Raw genomic sequence first — 24,235 nt, 5'->3', positions numbered from 1 at the left:
TAAGATTAATCAGTTTGAAATAGTACCCAGTTTTTCCCACCACAAAGCTCTTAAATAAGAATTACATGTGAATACTAACCAGCAGGTCTTGCTGACACTAGACCCTATTCTGTGGTGTACTTCTGCAGTTCCTCAGTATAATCCTTGGCAAACTTGAAATAGAATTTTTAATTTTTTAGTTTTGAATGCATCAACAATAGGCTTTTGGGGCTCTGCTCTAATCTCAGAAACTGCTTCTGGGGAAAAGCATACTATGTATAAATCATGAAATAAACACAAAGGTAATGCAATAATGCAAACATACTTGCAAAGGGAAACGTGAACATTATAGAAAGCCTGTCATAATTTATCAAAACCAAGACAGCTCAGAACAATAACTTCAGGGCTACTTTTATGACTTTAAGAACTTCACATTATGAACCACTCTGCCTAGAAAATCTGGATTGGGAGATTAACTTTATCAAGCCCTGAATCTGAAAGAGATCCTATACCTTTTAAGAGTTAGCATGGAATACATTTTTATTTTATTTTTAGTTTTGTTCTACATTCTAAAAAGGATGGTCTGTTTGGATTTCAGTAATTCTAAATTTAGGAGGAAATATGTGATGACTCAATACACGATGACTAGTTCTTGCAGTTTCACATTTCAAGTTATCAAGGCATCAAAGTTCTCTTTGGGATCCAAAAATGTAGGGAATTTTGCAGTCCCTTCACCCCACCTGAGTTCGGGGAGTGGTACCTTTGGGGGAGCACAAAGAGTGCAACTGGAATAGGAAATTGTGGGAGGCAGTTCCAGTGTATGTGACCCACATGTATCTTGACCCACATGGGTATAATGTTCAAACTCCCATTAAGCATGAGCCAAAAAAAGCTCCAAACTCCCTGATCTACATATGAAAATAGAAGCATCAGAATAAAAATCTCTCAGTCTTTCTATTTTCATTGTCCAACTCATAATGCTTGAGTGCATTTAAATATGAAGATAACCCAGATGGAGTTATATATATATATTGCTAATATATGATTATGCTGCTATTCATCTGGTTATTCTTTTCTCTCTTGGTTTAGGTGAAGTGGCGCCTTCCTTGAAAATAAAAGGTTGGTTTTGCTCATCTTTATAAAAGGTCACATGCTTTGTTTGATTAGATGGGTATTAGGCAGGAACAATGCAGCTGTATGCTGCCACTGCTTATTGCTAATTACATACATCTTTCTACTAATTGAGCATCCTCTCTGTAGATTAAAATCATTTGCATGGCATGCTGGATAGTTTGTTCCTGTGCTGTACACACGGAGTATCAAGCTGGACTGCTGAATGTGAGTGTCAAAGGGATACTGCTTAATGGAGACAATACATGCACACAAGCTACTAAGCTCCAAAGGGTTTGCAACTAGAGTTCATTTTCAGAGCCTCCTATGCAATGCTAACCTGCAATAACAACACCTGAATTAGACTGCTCTGTTTGTTTGTTTGTTTTTTCTGGCAGAGTTCCCATATCTTTAGCAGCCTGGCATTTATTAATTCAAGAGTAGATTCCCTCCACCCCCTTCACTGTATTAGGAAAAAGCATATTGGATTCTGCCTATTTTCCAGCTGTTATAGGCAATAAGCCCCAAAGAAGCAGGAAAAAATGAGAGATTGTTTCCCTAAGTCCCTTGAACAAATACACAGACTGACAAGCAAAAGAGCATGGCAGAAATACTTGGGAACTCATTGCTCAAGTAGTCAGGACTTGTTATCTTAACAGAACAGAGGGGAGACTAGAATGAAATGAAATCAAACCCACATTTTGATTTGGGAAAGTCTGCCCTTAAAGGTTCCTGATCCATTTTCAGTCAGATTGAACAGCCTCCTATTGGCACCAAAAGCCTTGGTCCCTGATATTACAGGACACCTTACTGAGTGCTGAAGAGGGACAATTTAAATGGTATGGAAATTAGCACAAAAATGTGCCTGTGCTATCGTTCAAAGCTTATACCTGGCCTTGAGACAACACAATATACCAGTGTTATTCAACCTTGGGTTCCTGGATGTAGTTGGACTGGAGCTCCTACCACCCCTGACCACTGGCTAAGCTGGCTGGGGATTACGTGAGTTGCAGTAAAAGACAGGGGGATCCAAGATTGAAGAACACAATACAATATACAGTGGTACCTTGGGTTAAGAACTTAATTCATCTGTAGGTCCGTTCTTAACCTGAAACTGTTCTTAACCTGAAGCACCACTTTAGCTAATGGGGCCTCCTGTTGCTGCCACGCCGCTGGAGCACAATTTCTGTTCTCATCCTGAAGCAAAGTTCTTAACCCGAGGTACTATTTCTGGGTTAGCGGAGTCTGTAACCTGAAGCGTATGTAACCCAGGGTACCACTGTACTGAGCAGGGATGGAAAGGAAACATGGTTGCCAGAATCAACAGAGGACACGCCTTCTGCTCCTCTTGTTGTTATACAGAAGGAAAATAAGTAGTATCAAGTATAGTTTGCTGTATATTTGAATTTTGAATATACATACCACATTTTTTTTAGCTGAATGTCAGCAAAGAAATAAACTGTGGGCTTGATCCAGAACTCTACCCATGCTCTACTGGAAGAAAAGGAGGGAGGAATATTCACTAATTCCCCTCTTTCCCCTGCAGCCCACTGGATCCTCAAAACAAACAAACAAAACTCTTGTGGGGGGTTGGGAGATCCTCAAGAACAGCAGGAGCCTCTGCTGGATCTCAGTCCTTCTTCTGTGAATGGAAGGCGAGTCTGGATCTAACCCTATAACACATAGTATAACATAACAAGTGTCACTTCTCCTGAAGTACTATGACAGGAAAATATCAGCTTCCTGAAGATCTCCCTCCTACACAACTATTTAAGGCACAGAAGAGGAGTAATGTAATATATTGAATCTGTTGAGCTAAGAGGAAGTGAGAATGAGGTAGGAAGAATCAGCCAACAATGAGAATTCAAGTTCAAGTGACACGTGAGAGTGTAGCAGAGCTAGGGTGGCTCAGCTCCTGCCATTATGAAAACTTCAGAAAGGAGAGCTGTGATCACAAGAGGAGCCATTCTGATTTCTGCATCCCCCCCCCCCCCGACCCATGTAGAGCTGAGATAGGTGGATAGAGCCTTCATTTACAGCAGGGGCAGTGGTGAACCTGTGCCCTGCCCCCAAGTGTTGCTGGACTACAATTCCCATCCTTGACCACTGCCCATGCTGGCAGGGGCTGATGGGAGTTGGAGTTCAACAACAGTTGGACGGACACAGGTTTCCCATCCCTGTTCTATTGTCTGGCCAACCCCTAATACATTATTGTATGATTTTCTGTGCCCGGGTATCAGTTCCTATCTCACTATCTCAGAGATACTAATGCTAAAGCAGTGCTTAATGGTAAAAGAGAAAGCATTGGCAATTAGTACCCTGACTCTACATAAGAAGATCCGCTCTAGGTGAAACCAAAGGCTCATCCTGTCTAGCATCCTGATCTCACAGTAGCCAACCAAATGCCTGTGGAGAACATGAGAGCAATAGCCATCTCCTGCTTGTGTTTCTCAGCATAGTGTCTCAGATACAAAAGGTAGCCACTAATGCATAACCTCATCCTCTATCCATACAGAAGTAGATCCAATATAACTTACTTTTACATGAACAGCTTATGACTGGAACGCAGAAGAACAGTTTGTTGAAATATACCTAAACTGCAAACTAACCTTACTGTATGTTTTTTTTTCTCTCTCTCTTTTTAGAAGGAATCCAACCATCGGTCAAAAAGAAAGGTAAGCAAATTTCAAAGCTAGTTTAGTTTCATCTTCTACTATAAAATTTCAGATGTTCAAAATTAGAGGATCTATTTTCCAGCCTTATCCCTGCTGAACTGCTTCACTGCCATGGGCAAGAGAGCTACCTTCAGAAAGATAACAATGGTAGAGTGGATATAACATATCTGGATAACATGTGAGATTTTGCCTGAGAGAGAACTGTTAAAACTGTTAGGAGCCGAGTTAAAGGGCAGTTGTGACATCATCAACCAGTATATCCATTTTTGCATGACCAAGCATTCTAAACAGCAATTGCTAAATTGGCCTATTCTGCAAATTTCAAAATGGCTATAAGATATTTAATTTGGCCTATCAGGTGGCAAGGGCAGTAAAAGGGGGGTGGGAAGTGACAAGCTGCAGGATGTAGAGGCCAAGAAAATGGGCAAGGAGGCAAAGCCAAATTTTGATGGGCTACCTCTAACCCAGCTACAGTTCATCTCTATGCTTATATTTGAATATACATTGGTGGCTGACTTCAGACAGAAAGGCCACAGCTGAAATAGAAGTGGAGGTGGGAAAAGGCAAGATGAGGCAGAGAATGGAGAGCAAGTGTGGAAGAGGAGAGGAACAAGGGAAATAAAAGTGGGCCAAAACCAGCTGGGAAGAGACGTTGTGGGGTTGACAGTCATCCACAAGCTCATCATACAGCCATATTTTCCTACATATTCCCATCACTTGGTGTATGGCTCACTAGTTATAATGTTTAGGAAATAAATGATGTTAGAAAGAACTAGATATAGAACTAGATAAAGTTATGGCCACATGCAGGCTTTGTCTACTGCTTAAAAGCTTGTTACAGTCACTAGTTATTTATTGTAATTTCTTTTAAATATTGCAGTGTTCTAATACCTATTGTATCAGCCTGCCTAACTTCCTAGGTACTAAGTCTCACTCAGCTCAGTGGGAATTGCTTCTGGGTAAACATGCATAGGGCTGTGCTATAAATAAGGAGATGCCATTTAGACTCTGACACTGCTGTCCCAAAGTAAAAATAAATATTGACCAAAGACCTTTTTAAAAATTAAGTGCTATGGATTCATGAAATCCATTATCCATTGGAATCCATTACCCCATTACCATTACTCTTTGAAATCATTAAGATGTAAATGCATGAAGAATGGCAGTCAGTTCCACCGAATATTAAGGTATCACACACACCCCACCCCTGCCCACAGCTATAATAATAACATTTCCACATATTGTGACACATCAAAATGCTTGGAGGTGAATCTGGAGCTTCCTGCTTGAGCAACATATCAATTTCAGTAAAAAAGAACATCAAGACCAGATAACTTTTTTCCAGTGGGTGTTCTGTATCTCCAACTTTTTTCATTTCCATAAACCAAAAAACCTAGGCAAAGGCCTGGAAATTAAATCTTTCCCAAAACAAGTTGTTGTTGTTTAGTCGTGTCCGACTCTGTGTGACCCCATGGACCAGAGCATGCCAGGAACTCCTGTCTTCCACTGCCTCCTGCAGTTTGGTCAAACTCATGCTGGTAGCTTCAAGAACACTGTCCAACCATCTCGTCCTCTGTCGTCCCCTTCTCCTTGTGCCCTCAATCTTTCCCAACATCAGGGTCTTTTCCAGGGAGTCTTCTCTTCTCATGAGGTGGCCAAAGTACTGGAGCCTCAGCTTCTGTCCTTCCAGTGAGCACTCAGGGCTGATTTCCTTAAGAATGGATAGGTTTGATCTTCTTGCAGTCCATGGGACTCTCGAGAGTCTCCTCCAGCACCATAATTCAAAAGCATCAATTATTTGGCGACCAGCCTTCTTTATGGTCCAGCTCTCACTTCCATACATCCAAAACAAGTAGCAAATGTAATTCCTGGCGATGGTTAATGTCCGCAGATAGCCCTATCCTTGTGGGTCTTTGGACCAAATTGTTGTTGATGATGATGATAGCCCTCTCCCTAGCTTTTGATCTTCTTAGTAAAGAAGGCTAACACCAGTACTTGTAACATCAGAATACTGCCATTTTATAGTAGTGTAATCGGGAGATTTGTGGGTTTGCAAGTGAATTTGCAATGTGTGCTGAATCCTGCAATGGGATGCAGAGCAGGGTGGTGGGGGAAAGGGAGGATCAGGGGATTTGTAATGTACTGGGATATGCAGTGCCAGTTAATCTCTTGAGAATCTGCTTTCTTGCTTAGAGAAGAGTTGGGGAATCCCAGACCTAGAGGCTGAATGTGGTTTGCCAATCCTCTCTACCTGACCTGTTCTGCTACCCTTCTTGTTAGGTCTGTTCTGTGTCCTCCTCTAGTGATTTTACCTGGCTAGAATGTGTCCTGTGATAATACCCATTGCTTGCCTGGATGGAGGATGGAAAGCGCTGTGTGTCTGGCCACACCCACTTTTGCCATCCAGGAGGCTGCCCAAGAAGAAATATGTCTCTCGAGTTCCCCACTCCTGAATTAGAGTCACACCTCTGATCTTTTGCTCTGTGAAAAAGTGTCTTTCTCTGTGTGTAAGGCAGGAGATGTTAAATAAAATTAATATGCCATTAAGACTACTGAGAATGCTTTGCTTTCATAACAAAATCTAATGTTATACGGCCTCTGCACTGTCCCAGGGCCTATGTGTCACACACCTGTAAATGTTAACACCTTGTTGACATTCTGCTGTCCCCTTTCTGTCCACCTGCTTAGGACTGAAAATTCTTATTCTCCTTTCACTTCAACAATCTTTAAATAATATTCAGGGGTGGCAGTAACATTTTGGTAATGTTCATGTTTATGGAAATTGTTTAACCAGCCAACAAAAACCACCAGTCCTTATCTAAATCCAAAATCCCTCTTTCAAACTGCAGAGCCACTTAAAATACAAGCACTAGAATAGCACAACGCTCTCCTGAAACCTGTGGGGTTTTATAGAGTTTGCCAGTATGGCTGATGTTGGCACCATTTGGGTAATTAGTTATTCCATTCACTCGTCTCTAAAGAATATCCCAATTTGCATATTTAGTGCTTTCAGAGTTTAGCTGATTTTCTCTTTATATCTCCATATGGCACTGTGCTTCTTTTTGTATGTGAATTGCTTTTACCGTGGACTGCAATGGGGGCTTGCTGCCTCTTAACTACTACTCACCGGAAGGCAATTTTGTGAATCTTCCTGCAAAGCACTTTGTGTTAAAATATACACTTTTATTTTGGAAGACTGCAGGACTGCATAACTGTTTTTGTAGTGCATAACTGTGCATGGGGAAGCTTCCTGAAATCAGTGGCCACCTTTCAGGCATCAGGAAAAAAACACACAAAATCAATGTCCTTCATAAATGAATCCAGCATGGATCCATCCGTACCATAGCAGCACATCTAGAGTAAAGGACCACACCTGAGCAAAGAAATTATCATGTTTAGTCAAAGAAAACAGTATGCTTAATTAAAACAGGACGTGTAGCTTAAATTCCTGTTCTCTTTTTGCATCCTAGGCAAAAAGAAGACAACATGCTGAGATTATGTTATGCAGAATTATTAGATGGGAATTTAAGGAAGGTACAGGGAAGAGAGATATAGCAGTGGCAATTAGTCTCACCAGTAGTAGCAGTCAGTGTGGAAGGGTGGTGGTGTTTTCCTGACCTGTCACTGCCGTTGGATACTTACCAACAAGGGAAAGGGTCAAACATTAAGGAGGTCAGCATGGTGCACCAGCAGTAGTACTGGATTGGCTCTGCTGGTGCATCTGCACTGCACCAACCTCCCTGCCACCTCATCCCTCCCTGTTACCCTCCCAGTACAGTGATGCTGGTGGCAGAAGGTCAGGTAAACACCACCACCCTTCCATGCGGACTGCTACCAAGGCTGTATTCACAGGGCAGTTTATTCCATTTTCATGATGTTTTCCACATTATAGTAGAGCTTCCACACAATGTAAACGCCTTTTGCTCTTTTGTTTCCTTTCTGTTCTCACATTTCATTATGTATCATTTCCCAGTAAGCTTTAACCTCACTTCAAGACCACCACATATGATAAAAAGAACCTTCTTTCTCTTTACATTTCCTAAACTTATTTGATTTAGATTTATACATTTTTGCCAATTTGTTTGGTGTTGGATACAATCGGTATATCATTTTCATATAATTTTCTCTTAGATCATAGCATGCTGTAAATTTTATATCCATATTCCACAATCCTTCCCATGCTTCCCTGTCTGTATTATGACCAATATCTATTGCCCAGTGTATCATTGAGGGTTTTACTTGCTCATCCTTTGTCTCCCATTCCAATAATATTTTATGCATTTTAGACAGCACTTTTACATTACATTACAACAGGTTGTGATATTTGTTCCCCTTTGGGGGATCAAAAGTACTTTCATGCAGTTCTCCCATTTTTGCCTTATTGCCCAACAAAGAAATAATCAAAACTATTATCTCTCAAATCAAAACACCTGCTGCTGTGGAGAAGAAGGGATGTGTTTGACTTGCTGGCACTAATATTTTCATCACTGAGGGCTTCAATAGAGCTACACCCCAGTGGGGAAATCGCTTAAAATTCTCAGCAGTAAAGCCTTAATCCATGATAAATCTGTATTGCTCTCTTCCTGAAAACAAAATAGACTTGTATTTGAATGCATTGTAAAGTCAGACTATTTCAACTATCTCTTTGGTAAACACAGAGCTGCTGGGTTTTCTAAGACCTGAAAGTGGTTGTTTGCTTCTCAGTGGATCCAAGTAAAGTAATTCGGGGAGGGAAGGATGTACTGTATAAAGGTTCCAGGACTGCAATGGAAATATTTTAGAACAGTTAAGATTCTCAGCCATAGTATTTTTGTTTACTGTGGTACACAGAGCAAACAGCTTGATCTTAGCACACTACGTCCAGCACAGCAGTAAGAAGGCATATACCGATCACAAACTCTAATCATCTGCATGTAAAGCTAAAGGTAATGGACCCCTGGACGGTTAAGTCCAGTCAAAGGTGGAGCTCATCTCGCTTTCCCATCATGTCAGTGGGATCTTGTGGAAAGTCAAATGGCCTGATAGTGAACACAAGGAGCCAATCAATCATACTGAGTCACATGGAGGAGTGTAGCTTGTAGTGGGGACTCTGGATTAGCTGCATGTCAAGTGACCTTTCAAATATCTAGTGTGGCTTTGGGCTTGCCGTTTGGAAGGTCGGCAGTTCGTATCCCTGCGACGGGGTAAGCTCCCATTGTTCGGTCCCAGCTCCTGCCAACCTAACAGTCAGAAAGCACATCAAAGTGCAAGTAGATAAATAGGTACCGCTGCGGCGGGATGGTAAACAGTGTTTCCGTGCACTGCTCTGGTTTCGCCAGAAGCAGCTTAGTCATGCTGGACACATGACCTGGAAGAACTCTCTGCGGAAGCGGCTCCCTCGGCCAGTAAAACAAGGTGAGTGCCACAACCCCAAAGTCATTTGCGACTGGATTTAACTGTCAGGGGTCCTTTACCTTTTTTTTTTTACCAATAACTTATCTGCTTTTTGAATTCCTGTATTGAAATTGCATTGTGTGTTTCTACAGGAAGTTGAGGTGCTCTGTTATGGTTTAAGAGGATAGCTTAGACATAAGAGACATTTACATGAATATTTCATAGAATCATAGAATCATAGAGTTGGAAGAGACCACAAGGGCCATCGAGTCCAACCCCCTGCCAAGCAGGAAACACCATCAGAGCACTCCTGACATATGGTTGTCAAGCCTCTGCTTAAAGACCTCCAAAGAAGAAGACTCCACCACACTTGTTGGCAGCAAATTCCACTGTCGAACAGCTCTTACTGTCAGGAAGTTCTTCCTAATGTTTAGGTGGAATCTTTTTTCTTGTAGTTTGGAACCATTGCTCCGTGTCCGCTTCTCTGGAGCAGCAGAAAACAACCTTTCTCCCTCCTCTATGTGACATCCTTTTATATATTTGAACATGGCTATCATATCACCCCTTAACCTCCTCTTCTCCAGGCTAAACATGCCCAGCTCCCTTAGCCGTTCTTCATAAGGCATCGTTTCCAGGCCTTTGACCATTTTGGTTGCCCTCCTCTGGACACGTTCCAGTTTGTCAGTGTCCTTCTTGAACTGTGGTGCCCAGAACTGGACACAGTACTCCAGGTGAGGTCTGACCAGAGCAGAATACAGTGGCACTATTACTTCCCTTGATCTAGATGCAATACTCCTATTGATGCAGCCCAGAATTGCATTGGCTTTTTTAGCTGCCGCGTCACACTGTTGGCTCATGTCAAGTTTGTGGTCAACCAAGACTCCTAGATCCTTTTCACATGTACTGCTCTCAAGCCAGGTGTCACCCATCTTGTATTTGTGCCTCTCATTTTTTTTTGCCCAAGTGCAATACTTTACATTTCTCCCTATTAAAATTCATCTTGTTTGTTTTGGCCTAGTTCTCTAATCTGTCAAGGTCGTTTTGAAGTGTGATCCTGTCCTCTGGGGTGTTAGCCACCCCTCCCAGTTTGGTGTCATCTGCAAATTTGATCAGGATGCCCTTGAGTCCATCATCCAAGTCGTTGATAAAGATGTTGAATAAGACGGGGCCCAAGACAGAACCCTGTGGCACCCCACTAGTCACTCTTCTCCAGGATGAAGAGGAACCATTGATGAGCACCCTTTGGGTTCGGTCAGACAGCCAGTTACAAATCCACTGAGTGGTAGCATAGTCAAGACCGCATTTTACCAGCTTCTTTACAAGAATATCATGGGGCACCTTGTCAAATGCCTTGCTGAAATCAAGGTAGGCTACATCCACTGAGCTCCCTTCATCTACCAGGCTTGTAATTCTGTCAAAAAACGAGATCAGGTTAGTCTGACATGACTTATTTTTCAGAAATCCATGCTGAGTATTGGTGATCACAGTATTCTTTTCTAGGTGCTCACAGACTGTTTGCTTAATGATCTGCTCCAGAAGCTTCCCTGGTATTGATGTCAGACTGACTGGGCGGTAATTATTTGGGTCCTCTCTTTTCCCCTTTTTGAAAATAGGGACAACATTTGCCCTCCTCCAGTCTGCCGGGACTTCGCCTGTTCTCCAGGAATTCTCAAAGATGACTGCCAGTGGTTCTGAGATCACATCTGCCAGTTCTTTTAATACTCTTGGATGCAGTTCATCTGGCCCTGGAGACTTGAATACATCTAAACTAGCCAAGTATTCTTGTACTATCTCCTTAGTTATTCTGGGCTGTGTTTCCTCTGCTGAATCATTTGCTCCAAATTCTTCACGTCGGGCACTGTTTTCTTTATTGGAGAAGACTGAGGCAAAGAAGGCATTGAGGAGTTCAGCCCTTTCTGTGTCCCCTGTTTGCATTTCACCATCTTCTCCTCTGAGTGACCCCACTGTTTCTTTCTTCTTCCTTTTGCTACGAACATATCCATAAAAGCCTTTTTTGTTGCTTTTAACCTCTCTAGCAAGCCTGAGTTCATTCTGTGCTTTAGCTTTTCTGACTTTGTGTCTACACGTGCTGGCTATTTGTTTGAATTCCGCTTTGGTGGTTTCCTCCCTTTTCCATTTTTTGTACACATCCTTTTTTAATCTTAACTCAGTTAAAAGTTCTTTAGATAGCCACCCTGGCTTCTTTAGGCACCTTCCATGTTTCCGTCTCATTGGTATTGCCTGAAGTTGTGCTTTTACTATCTCCCTCTTAACAAACTCCCAGCCATCATGAACTCCCTTTCCTTTTAGTATTACTGTCCATGGGATATCACCCAGCACTTCCCTAAGTTTTAGGAAGTCGGCTTTCTTAAAGTCAAGAAATTGAGTCCTAGTATGCTTGGCTGCTCCTTTCCGCTGTATAGTAAACTTCAGAAGAGCATGATCACTCGCGCCTAATGATCCTTCCACTTCTACCCCACTAACCAGGTCATCAACATTGGTTAGGACCAGATCTAAAATGGCTGTTCCTCTTGTTGCTTCTCCCACTTTCTGGACAACGAAGTTGTCTGCAAGGCCAGTGAGGAATCTGTTTGACCTTATGCTCTTGGCTGAGTTTGACATCCAGCAAATATCCGGGTAATTGAAGTCCCCCATTACTACTATCTCCCTTCCTTTTGCATGCTTGGCCATCTGATCCAGGAAGGCATCATCTATGTCCTCCGTTTGGCTTGGGGATCTATAGTAAACTCCCACAATGAGGTCCCTGTTATTCTTCTCTCCCTTAATTTTGACCCAAATGCTCTCACTTTGGCTTTGAGGTTCTAAATCTTGGATCTCTTCACAGGTATACACATCCCTGACATATAACGCCACTCCTCCTCCTTTCTTGTCTGGTCTGTTTCTCTGAAATAGATTGTATCCCTCCATTATTACATTCCAGTCGTGGGACTTATCCCACCAGGTTTCAGTGATGCCTATTATGTCATATTTAGTTTGCTGTACCAAGAGCTCAAGCTCATCTTGTTTATTACTCATGCTTTGCGCATTAGTGTACAGACATTGAAGTCCATTAATCATTCCCCCGTGTCTCTTATTTAAGGATTTTTTCCTCCCACCACTAGGTCTGTGTGCTGTTTGCTCCATTTGGTCTATGACATTTGGATGATCATCTTCATCAATTGATAGACTCCTACCTTCAGGAGCACTGTCTCCCTCCCCCACGTTGGTCAGTTTAAAGCCCTCCTGATGAGGTTTCTCAGATTTTTGGCAAAAACATTCCTCCCAACCGTTGTGAGGTGCAGCCCATTGCTTGCCAGAAGTCCATCTTCAAGAAATTTCGTGAATGCAAAACTGCCCACTGTACATCACATTTGACGGGCTTCTTTTATATAGCTATAAACACAAAAAAGTAATTCTGTGTCTTCAAAAGACAAAAATGGCCGTTCACCCCTTTCTTGGGTGAGCAATAGTTGTGGTCCCTCACCCTCAGCTACCATTCCTGGCAGCCAGAATACATGTGGCGGGCTGGCCACTTGGGAATTCCCCAGCCTGCAGGATCACAGGGCACGACTTCCTGCCAAAAGCTTAAGTTCAAAATGGGCCAATCAGAGGCCCCTCGGATGGGCAGTGCCAACACATAAAAGCTGATTGTGTGTGTCTTCCACAGTGCAGTTGCTTTTGGGTGAAGTGGTGCATCACCCTGTCCTGAACCAGAAGTGTAATCAGGGTACACTGTTAGAGGGGTCTTGGTGGAAGTATATGTCCAGAAGCCAAGTGTGGGGCAGACAGGCCATAGAGCTTCCAGTGGCGATCTTAGGACAGCCATCTTAATAGATCAGCATTTTGGGGAAACCATAATCCTTGACACGGCCCTGAAAAAGTATCAGGCCTCCAGCAAGGAGGCTGGGATGGATATATACCCAATGCCTGAGCCAAATTCCTCCTACATTTTAATGGCCATTTTAGTCCAGATCATCGTCTGATTGGGTTATTTTATTGCACCTTTCTTTAGTCACTACCTAGGGGAGGGTGGCACTGTGACTGGGACCACAAAATTAACCCTGCTAACCTACACATAATAATAATAATAATAATTTATTATTTGTACCCCGCCCATCTGGCTGGGTTTCCCCAGCCACTCTGGGCGGCTTCCATAAAAACCAGAAATACACTAAAATATCACAGATTAAAAACTTCCCTGAACAGGGCTGCCTTAAGATGTCTTCTGAATGTCAGGTAGTTATTTATCGCTTTGACATCTGATGGGAGGGCGTTCCACAAGGCGGGTGCCACTACCGAGAAGGCCCTCTGCCTGGTTCCCTGTAGCTTTGCTTCTCGTAATGAGGGAACCGCCAGAAGGCCCTCGGCGCTGGACCTCAGCGTCCGGGCAGAACGATGGGGGTGGAGACGCTCCTTCAGGTATACTGGGCCGAGGCCGTTTAGGGCTTTAAAGGTCAACACCAGCACTTTGAATTGTGCTCGGAAACGTACTGGGAGCCAATGTAGGTCTTTCAAGACCGGTGTTATGTGGTCTCGGCGGCTGCCCCCAGTCACCAGTCTAGCTGCCGCATTCTGGATTAGTTGTAGTTTCCGAGTCACCTTCAAAGGTAGCCCCACGTAGAGCGCATTGCAGTAGTCCAAGCGGGAGATAACTAGAGCATGCACCACTCTGGCGAGACAGTCCGCGGGCAGGTAGGGTCTCAGCCTGCGTACCAGGTGGAGTTGGTAGACAGCTGCCCTGGATACAGAATTGACCTGCGCCTCCATGGACAGCTGTGAGTCCAAAATGACTCCCAGGCTGCGCACCTGGTCCTTCAGGGGCACAGTTACCCCATTCAGGACCAGGGAGTCCTCCACACCAGCCCGCCCCCTGTCCCCCAAAAACAGTACTTCTGTCTTGTCAGGATTCAACCTCAATCCATTAGCCGCCATCCATCCTCCAACCGCCTCCAGGCACTCACACAGGACCTTCACCGCCTTCACTGGTTCTGATTTGAAAGAGAGGTAGAGCTGGGTATCATCTGCATATTGATGGACACCCAGTCCAAACCCCCTGATGATCTCTCCCAGCGGCTTCATATAGATGTTAAAAAGCATGGGGGAGAGGACGGAACCCTGAGGCACCCCACAAGTGAGGGCCCAGGGGTCTGAACACTCATCCCCCACCACCACTTTCTGAACACGGCCCAGGAGGAAGGAGCGAAACCACTGTATAACAGTGCCCCCAGCTCCCAGCCCCTCTAGACGGTCCAGAAGGATGTTATGGTCGATTGTATCAAAGGCCGCTGAGAGATCCAGCAGAACTAGGAAACAGCTCTCACCTTTGTCCCTAGCTCGCCGGAGATCATCAACCAGCGCGACCAAGGCAGTTTCAGTCCCATGATGAGGCCTGAATCCCGATTGGAAGGGATCCAAATGGTCCGCATCCTCCAGGCGTGCCTGGAGTTGTTCAGCAACCACGCGCTCAATCACCTTGCCCAAGAATGGAAGATTTGAGACTGGGCGATAGTTGGCCATACTGGCCGGGTCTGAAGATGGTTTTTTAAGAAGCGGTTTGATGACCGCCTCTTTCAGCGGATCTGGGAATGCTCCCTCACAGAGGGAAGCATTCACCACCCCGCAGAGCCCATCGCCCAGCCCTTCCCGGCTTGCTTTTATTAGCCAGGATGGGCAAGGATCCAGGAGACAGGTGGTTGGTTTCACGCGTCCAAGCAGCCTGTCCACATCCTCGGGGGTAATGGATTGAAATCGATTCCATGCAACTTGACCAGACAGAGCTCTAGCACTCTCCCGCCCCAGCCCTGCTCCCACGGTGGTGTCTAGCTCCTTCCGAATATGAGTGATTTTATCTGCAAAAAACTTTGCAAAATCGTTGCAGGAGATCTTGGGGTCTTTACAAAGCCCCGGTGGTAAAGGTGGTTCCGTTAAATTACGAACCACCTGAAAAAGTCTCCTGCTACTATTTTCTGCAGATGCAATAGAGGCGGTGAAGAAAGTCTTCTTCGCCGTCGCTATCGCCACTTGGTAGGCTCGACGTTGAGCTCTAACCTGTGTCCGGTCAGATTCGGAGTGAGTTTTTTGCCACCGACGCTCTAGCCGTCTCAGCGATTGTTTCATCGCCCTCAGCTCCGAAGAAAACCACGGAGCTGTCCGGGCTCCATGCAATCGGAGAGGGCGCTTCGGAGCCAGACAGTCGATAGCCCTGGTTAACTCCGCATTCCAGCGGGCCACCAGGGAATCAGCTGAAAGGCCATCAACATGGGATAAGGCATCCCCTACCACTCTCTGGAAACCATTTGGATCCATTAAGTGGCGGGGGCGGACCATCCGAATTGGTCCCACCTCCCTGCAGAGGGGAAGGGTCGCGGAGAAGTCCAGTTGCACCAGGAAGTGATCTGACCATGGCACTTCTTTTGTTTCACTTTTACTTAGTGTCAGATCACCCACGTCACTAGAGGTGAACACCAGGTCTAAGGCATGTCCATGACTATGAGTTGGGCCAAACTTATTCAGGGACAGCCCCATGGAGGCCATGCTTTCCACGAAGTCCCGAGCAGCCCCTTGTAAGGTCGTGTCGGCATGGATGTTAAAATCCCCTAGGACAACCAAACTAGGTGTCTCCAGGAGAAAATCCGCCACGACCTGAAGCAGCTCAGACAGGGAATCCTTGGTGCAGCGGGGAGGTCGGTACACCAAAAGGAATCCTGTACTGCCCCTATTGCCCAACTTCCAGAACATGCACTCAGAAAACTGGATCTTCCCAGTAGGACGCCTGGTGCAAGCTAGTGACTTCCTAAAAATCACTGCAACCCCCCCTCCCCGCCCACATGACCTGGGTTGCTGTGCGTAAGAGAAACCTGGTGGGCAAGCAGCGGCAAGGACAGGCCCATCTGCTTCCTCCAACCAGGTCTCTGTCACACATGCCAGGTCAAGTCCTCCATCCACAATCAGGTCGTGGATGGCAGTGGTTTTATTCCTCATTGACCTGGCATTACACAGCAACACCTTCAGGTCATGTAGGTTTCCCCTGTTGATTCCAGTATCCATCCGGTCAAGGCCAGACCCGGAGGCAGGGATAGTCTTCAAACAACGACTAAACCTGCCTCCTCGGTAATGACATGGTCTGGTCTTAGCGTAACTCCGCCTCCTGCCCATGATCACCGAGATCGGATGTCCCAGTGCTTCCCCCCCTGTGGAACTTGTCCAAGCCATCGTGATGACTGGGGCCCCACTCCCAGGCAGCCCTGGTCTAGCCCCTTCAAAACAAAACATAAACTATACAGAACCAATAAAACAACAACAACAACAAAAAGGAACAGAACAATTATAATAAAATTAATCCCCAACCAAATATCCATCCCACCCACCCCCAGCAATAGAAAAAAAGAAATAAAAATTTAAATTGCCACCGACTGCTTGAGGACATTTTAAAGCACATTAACCCCCTGGAACGGGAAGCAATGGCAGAACACTTCCCACCCTTCCCAAGAGTTTGTTCCAAAAGTTTGTTCCTGGGCCACGCCCCCTGGGCCAGTTGGAAAAGGCCCTGGAAGGGAGCAGGCCCTGCAGTCCTCACCCAGCCGATGGTCCGAGGCCTCACTGCAGCAGGAGTCCCTTTATAGCCAGGAGAGAGGGTCTGGGCCACGCCCCCTGGGCCAGTTGGAAAAGGCCCTGGAAGGGAGCAGGCCCTGCAGTCCTCACCCAGCCGATGGTCTGAGGCCTCACTGCAGCAGGAGTCCCTTTATAGCCAGGAGAGAGGGCCTGGGCCACGCCCCCTGGGCCAGTTGGAAAAGGCCCTGGAAGGGAGCAGGCCCTGCAGTTCTCACCCAGCCGATGGTCCAAGGCCTCACTGCAGCAGGAGTCCCTTTATAGCCAGGAGAGAGGGCCTGGGCCACGCCCCCTGGGCCAGTTGGAAAAGGCCCTGGAAGGGAGCAGGCCCTGCAGTCCTCACCCAGCCGATGGTCTTTGTTTTTAGCTATGGTATTTCTCTGTTTCTTAAAGATTTTTGCCACCACCATTCTTCCACCCATTCTTTCTCAATCTCATCCTTTAGTTTTCTTCATCTTCTAAAGACATGCTTATTCATCCTCTAGATGCTCCATGTTTTTCATGTGCCCAGTCAACATACATGCCCTCTATCTCCTGCTCTTTCACATGCCCTCTATCTCCTGCTCTTTGCTTGCTCTGAATCTAGAATGTACATTGGCTGATTGCCAATGCATTTTTCATACAGAAGTCAGCAGAAGTTGACTTTTTATGCCAAGTACACAAGTGTTGCGTTGCAGCTTGTGTTCATTCACTATCCATTTGTTAAACACCCCAAAGATGTTGAAAAGACTAAACTGGAAGACCGAGGGGACAAGAACAGTGATGGCAACAAAGGTGGTTCAGAAGGCAGCAGCAAAATGTCTACAGGACAGGCGAATGGGGTCTTGGATGTCAGAAGGCAAAATCTGATATCCTTTTCTAATTTGAATGGTTGGTAGACATCAGTATGGGGCAGTTAGCATCCTGAATTGACAGAAAATAGGACTTCAAAGCAGCAAGCCAGCATAGAGATAAACCCTTGTTAATCTGTGGTTAAAACTACAAAAAGATCAAGCTAATTAGATTGCTAAAGATGTTATTTCCCACTCACTGAGCCCAACACTTTTGCAGTCAGAGGAGAGGAACAATGGTTAGCTAAAATTATTCTGATCACTGTTTGCCAAACTACTTCTATAATATAGGCTTTTTTCTTTCTGCCTTTTCCTATATTAGTATATGCATTTGACATGAAGGAATCAAGACAGACATATTGCTGTCAGAATTCACCCCCAAATGCTCAAATATGAGCTTTAAAATTAAATAGTTCATGTTATATTGGTGCAGGAGCAGGTCAATGTAAGATTATATTTCATCATTTGAAATCAAACTCTAATCTTCCAGGATTTTGTATTGAAAAACTGAAATAATCCAAGCAATATTTGTGCTTTTGAGTTCCATTGATCTCAGTGGGAGAGTTATTAATTAACTGATTGAATGCCTGAATTTGCATGCTGCCCTATAGCCATAGATCTCAGGTGCTTTTAAGTAGTTGAAATTCTACTGTCGCATGGAGGAACTTTACTGTGGCTCAGTTCATGCAACACAGTGAAACATAATTAATGGTTTACCATGAATGCACCAAGCTGGGAAGTAGCAAACCATGGATTGTATCTAATTCTGCCCATCTGTGAGAAGAACAAACTTCTTGTGCAACAGAAGTTCACTTTCCTCCCCTTCTGCCCCCTGCACCCACCACATGCCCTTAAAAGCTGTTCTGGAGGATTGGGTGGCACTCTGGAGAAGATCTGGTGGCACATGGGGTCTACAGGGGGAAGGAGAAAAATGTATGGCGTTGTTGCACAAGTGGAAGTTTGTCTGTGCAATTTTGGATCCTACATTATGTTCATATTACAACTGAAGCTGAGATCATGTTTGGTTTGAGTCCAACAAATCACGATCAGAAAGCTAAAAAACAACAACCCAAACATTGGCTATAGATAATTGTTTATTGGGAGTGAAACAAACCCTGGTTCAGATGTAATGCTGAGTCAGGGATCATGGTTTGTTTTCTCCCAAGTGCAGGCCAGGAGAGCAGGATGGAAAGAAGTAAGAACCATTTGCTCATGCACGGCAAGCCACAATTTATGTCTTACTGTAGCATGTGGATGAGATTAGTGCTGAACTTTGGCTGAACCATACTTTTTGTGTAATTATACATGAAACATAATAATTAAGCAAAAACTATATCTATATATCTAGTTTGCACACAAGCATTTTCTTGCTATTGTAGTTTAAGCCTGGACAATAATGCAGGGAGAATAGTCAGTCTGTTTAAAAACCTCAGTGTATATGTGGAAAACAATTTCATATCACATTCTGTAAAATCTGTGCCGTGGCTTGGGAATTCCAAATGGAGCAGTGCAAGGCTATGCTGATCTGCTAAACTTTTATAGAAACATATCTCCTCAATATTTTAAAATTGTAGTTGAACAGGTTATTGATTTTTCATCTTAGAGAATATAAAATAATTATTTGCCTACAGATGATGTGTATCTTTCTATTATCAGAAAAGGTGATATCCACAATCAAGGGAAAAAAATGCTAAACTGCTGTGAAACCAGCAGTGTAGAAAGAAAGCTGTGGTCCCCCCCCCCCCCCCCGGATTTCCTTGGTAGCTAATGAAAATTTAGCAATGAAATACTTCTTTAAAAATACATACTCTCTCACAATAATTTAATAAACTGTACTGTCATCTTATAGAGAATCAGGATGGTTGCCTTGGTGACTGAGATTATCGTTGCTGCTGCTGGATTCTGTCAGTTTTCTAAACATGAATTCATAATATTTAGGATTTATTAACAATATGCCTCTCTGATGGAGATAAATTGCATCCTTTCAACTGGCCATGCAAGTCTTCTATGAGAATACAACTGCTTTGGCAACTCAGCAAAAAAGATATGATGTGATTAGCAGAAAATTAAAGCTATTTGTCATAGAGAATAAAGCAGATGCTGTTTAAAAAAGGCACTGAAAGGAAGCTGATGGGGGGGGGGAATGTGATTTCTCTCCCCCCTTAAATGTTACAAGTTCTTTAGGGATGCTGTTTTTCGGCTATAAAACTGACCCCACTGAGTAGCAGTCAGGTTGTATCAGGAACCCAAATGTGGTAGTGGGTTTAAATCAGTGCCTTTTCCCAAGAACATCAGGACTCTTAGGAGTGGCAAAGGAATTTGTCTCTTCTCTGTGAACATGGCCCCATAAAACTCAATGGTAGTCATTTGCAATGGAGTCTGTTCTACATGCATAGCCCTGGATATAAAATCAACAGGGAGCTCAAAAGAGGCTGCACCTGAAAAATGTCTGGTGGGGAGCAAAGAGCAACTCACTGCTAAAGACTCATGAGGCAAGAGGTCTTGCACAGTTGCACTAACACACAATTTCATCCTTGCACCATTTTGAAAATTTAAAGGAAGGAATGAAACAATAAATTCATTTAAATATATATATTATTTGTTTACTGGGTGAGCGTGTGAGATGGCAGTGTGCAGAGGCGGAACTAGATGCTCCAGCACCCGGAACCGTGCACATGCTGTGTGCTTGGGGCTAGCTGAGTGCGTCCCAGGGGGGCTAGCCACATGTGTCCCAGGGGGGCTAGCTGCACACAGGGGCTAGCCACCCACCCGCAACTCTCCCCTGACTCCTGAGCTGTCAAAAGGAAGGCTTCCTTTTGACCGCTCAGGAATCAGGATAGGCTTGGGAGTCATGGGCGGGTGGCACACCAAATGTCACCCCCCTCAGGACGACACCTGGGGCGAACTGCCCCCACCGCACCCCCTTTCTCCGCTGCTGGCAGTGTGGTGTGTGGATGCGCCAGTCGGAGCATTGGATTGGCTCTGAGGAGCATCTGTGCATCTGCTACCTTTCTACTGCCTTTCCCTATCCTAGTAAGTGGCTTTGCCCCTTCCACTTCCTTGTTAGCTTGACCCTACAGAGTGAACTGTTCCCCCCCCCCCGCCGCCCCCATGGAATAAATACTGGATTTTGAAAACAGCAACACTATCAAGAACACTGTTGTGTCTAAGCAATATATATTCTTTTTCAATATTTCAAAAGTTTCCTTTCTAAGCTAGGTAACTTTGATGTGTTTTTGACGTATTTTCTCCACTGCCTTCCTGCGACAATAGTATCTCTTTCAATAACTAAGTGATGTTTTGCTTCCAGAAATCCACATAGATAAGCCTGAAAAACCAGAGAAAACTGAAAAGAAGCCACCACCCAAAGGTAATAATTTCTATTTAAATTATTATGGGTATGTTTTCTTCCCTTTTTTCTGTTTCCAGTGCATTTCCACGTGCAATTAAAGGCGCCGGATATTACCAATAAAGTTCTAAACTGGGCTTCAAGTAACCAGGCTACCTGGAGGACCACCTCCTCTTCTGTGAATCTGCCCATCCTTTATGATAGGCAGTTGCACCCTTGTGTCTGTCCCCCTATTAGTTTGTTGGGACATCTTCCTTCTTAATTATGTTCTGCTCTGCCAACAGTTGAAAGCATTGTTGAATTATCCTGCTGCTTCATTTAGTGGTTGTGTTTTTCTGACTTTTACTTTTTGTGGCCATTTTCACTATCTTCATGATTTGTATTTTAATGATTAGATCATTGCTGCATATTTGCAAACCTCTTTGAGCAGCATCTTTGTGGATGGAAAAAAGTAGGGTATACTTTTTTGAAACAAAATAAGAAGGGTAATAATTTCAAATATTGGGTGCACTAGCTAACTGGCACTGTTGCTTTTCCAACATACTTTTAAAATTGCTTTCCAGGAACTAACTGGTGTTTTGCTTCCAGAAATCCAGACAGACAAGCCTGTAAAGCATGAGAAAATTGAAAAGAAGCCTCCACCCAAAGGCGATGATTTCTATGTATTTTATTCCAAGTGTGTTCTGTTTGTAAGAATGTGCAGAACTCCTCAGAAATAGTTGAAAACACACAAATATCTGCTCTGGGAGTGGAAAGCCTTACCCACCAATCAATAGGTTATCCAGTGCAGAGGGGGCTCAGCCAGATGAGCTGACCCTAATGGATATTAGACTGCACTCTAAGCCCATTCAGCTCAGTCATATGACTTGCTAACCCAGCATTAAGAGCCTGTTAGCTTCATTGGCTGGCCAGGAATCTGTGCTTTCATTTTTATGTTTGAAAAGCAAGTCTCTAGCCCCTGTAGAACCAGATATATGAGGCAAAATTCGTAGGTGCTAATCTTCATTGTAGACACTTGTGTTCATAAGGCATTGGAGAGCACTGCAAAATATCTTGCCTCTTTCACTCTCCCATGAAGACAGAAGCAGCTGCAGTGAGAACACAGAGTGACCTTTCGCTGTGTTGCTGAGCAGCCTTTCGGAGGCTGGAACTAAAAACTTGCCATGGACAAAAATAAATAAACAAATATCAGGCTGGCTTAAAATCAACCATGGTGCAAACCAAAACGGAAACATTTACTGTGATGCAGAGGACCAATTCCAAAAGCATTTGTTTTGCACTTATACTGACCAGTAACATTTACGCAGTTTGCCGTTAAAAATGTTTCAAAAAGAATTACGCAGCATCGAGGTCTCCTTGGTGCAACCAATTAGCTGGGTAAACAGAGGGGGATGTGGATAACTACAGAATGTATTGGCATGATGAGCAAATCTCTTTTCCTGCCACCAAATATAGGATAAGGGATTGTTCTAATTAGTTTGCCAGGCCTGCCTGGTTAGCCTTGGCAGCATCCTCACAGCACAATATGCTAATCTTGGATTGTAGGACAACAGTGACCACCACTTCCTCATAAGGACGCAGAAAGAGCCGTGTCTGAAGGCTATGCGCTTATCTGAGAATGGCAGGTGCTGCCAAAATAGGAGACTTCAAATTCTAGGGATGATTAAACATTTTGACATCGCTTGGATTGGTGACATGGAATATTCTCTGGGGCAAGGCTATGGAAGCATGCCGGGGCTTCAGCATGACTTTCAAAATAAAGAAAGTCAGTGGTTCTCCACCTTTCACCCACTACCACCCACTAGATTCAGTGTCCCTGAAGCCACAAGTAACAAAAAATAGGTTGTTAAAGTGGCACTTCAGAGCCCAGAACAGGCAGTTGTTAAGGAGCGCTTGGAGTAGGAGAAGGAGTGCTATGGTGGTGGTTGTATTCAGGCTTCAAGGATGGAACCAGGAGAAGGGGTTCAGAAAGGGCCATGGAGGAGAGTGTGTCATGCTGGGTTAGTGGTGGTGTAAATGCTCTTAGGTGATGGCTTGGAGATACGGTAGAGGATGTAAATGATGGATTGTGATGGGGTGAGTTTTGGAAGCTCCTGCAGGCAAAGGAAGAAAGCTTCTCAAAAAAAGAAGCATCCTTTTTTATTTAAGGACCTTTCTCCCTTTGTTGCCATTACAGTGCCCCCTCCATTGTTTTCTTTCTGGCAACTCCATGCACGTTCTTATTGACTCATTATAAACTGATGGTGCGTTGTTATTATTCTCTGAGGAACTAAATCTAGGATCTGGGAGTTTATTCTCAGGGCAGGGTGAGAATAATGCAACAACTGTCCTCTGCTGTCTGCCAGAAGCTTTTGCAAGAAGGGAGAAAGGGCTGCCTAAAATCCTAAATTCATCAGACTCATCCCTCACCAGTCATTCTCTTGTGATAAGGAATATTGCTTAAGTTCAAGGGAAAGTTATTTTCATCAGGAAAGTCTTGCTTTCCCCCACTGAGGGAACATTTTCCCAAGTAGTTTCTGAAGATTTTTAAATCTCTCTAATGCAGAAACGGGGAACTGCAACAATACCAGTGTAAGCTGGCAGCTGTCTGTGGGTGTTAATTCTGTGTGGCAGGCCATGAGCTAGCAGTGTTTGAAAATGCAGATTTCCCTGAAGAGATACACTTACTAAAGAAACATTGTTGCTAATTCACCATCATGAAGCTAAACTAATTTCTAATGACAACCACTACCACCAATGCAGAATAGGTTAGACTTATAACCTACTTCCTGTGGCCCTCACAGACCTTTTTTGGGGGCCTGGTTGTGGGTTACCCAGCTGTCCCACAACATGCACCTCAAGATGGCAATGACATTCTCCTCAGCCAGCCAAACAACTGTCGGTGTTCAAACACCAACTAGAGAACTCTTCAGCTCCTCCCAACACCAATTAGCTGAGGAGGCACATGGTGGCATCATAAGGTGGAATTCACCTCTCCATTCCTGTCAGTAGAAGCTCTGCACACAGATTTATACTTGTGCAATAGTGCTCCCCCCCCTTCTTCTTACACCCGTCACCCTTGAAATTAGCTTGGGTGAGAGTTAGGAGAAACCCTGGAACAGCATGCATGGAAAGGAGAGGGGCAATTGTTTCATCTGGCTGCAATTGCTTGCACCGATGGAACAGCTCAAAGAGCACAATTGTGATCTTCACCCTCTTTGTTAACACTGTGTGCCTTCTTCCATTCAACAGCTGATTGGGGAGCTGAATGAGAGGGAAGGCAAGTGAGGGAGTTGTTAATTAATTAATTAAATCTGTATACCACCCTTCAT

At 44.3% G+C, this 24,235-nt stretch overlaps 1 protein-coding gene across 11 annotated transcripts in view; it reads left to right on the top strand.

Annotated features, from left to right (window-relative positions):
* The window catches only part of TRDN (triadin), a 184,928-nt gene that overhangs the window by 31,778 nt on the left and 128,915 nt on the right, over positions 1–24,235 (top strand). For 9 of the 11 annotated variants that reach the window (XM_081856168.1, XM_081856174.1, XM_081856175.1 and 6 more), the window contains 4 exons: positions 1,069–1,098; positions 3,735–3,764; positions 20,886–20,945; positions 21,513–21,572. In XM_081856168.1, coding sequence (XP_081712294.1) covers positions 1,069–1,098; positions 3,735–3,764; positions 20,886–20,945; positions 21,513–21,572 — 180 coding nt within the window. Of the gene's footprint in view, positions 1–1,068; positions 1,099–3,734; positions 3,765–20,885; positions 20,946–21,512; positions 21,587–24,235 lie in introns of all 11 variants that reach the window. The other 2 variants (XM_081856167.1, XM_081856172.1) reach the window with 1 other exon arrangement.

This window comes from Podarcis erhardii (assembly GCF_964252035.2).
Source record: "Podarcis erhardii genome assembly, chromosome: 3".
Lineage (NCBI taxonomy): Eukaryota > Metazoa > Chordata > Lepidosauria > Squamata > Lacertidae > Podarcis > Podarcis erhardii.
The sequence above is the reverse complement of the archived record's forward strand: the minus strand, read 5'-3'. Positions and strand labels throughout refer to the sequence as shown.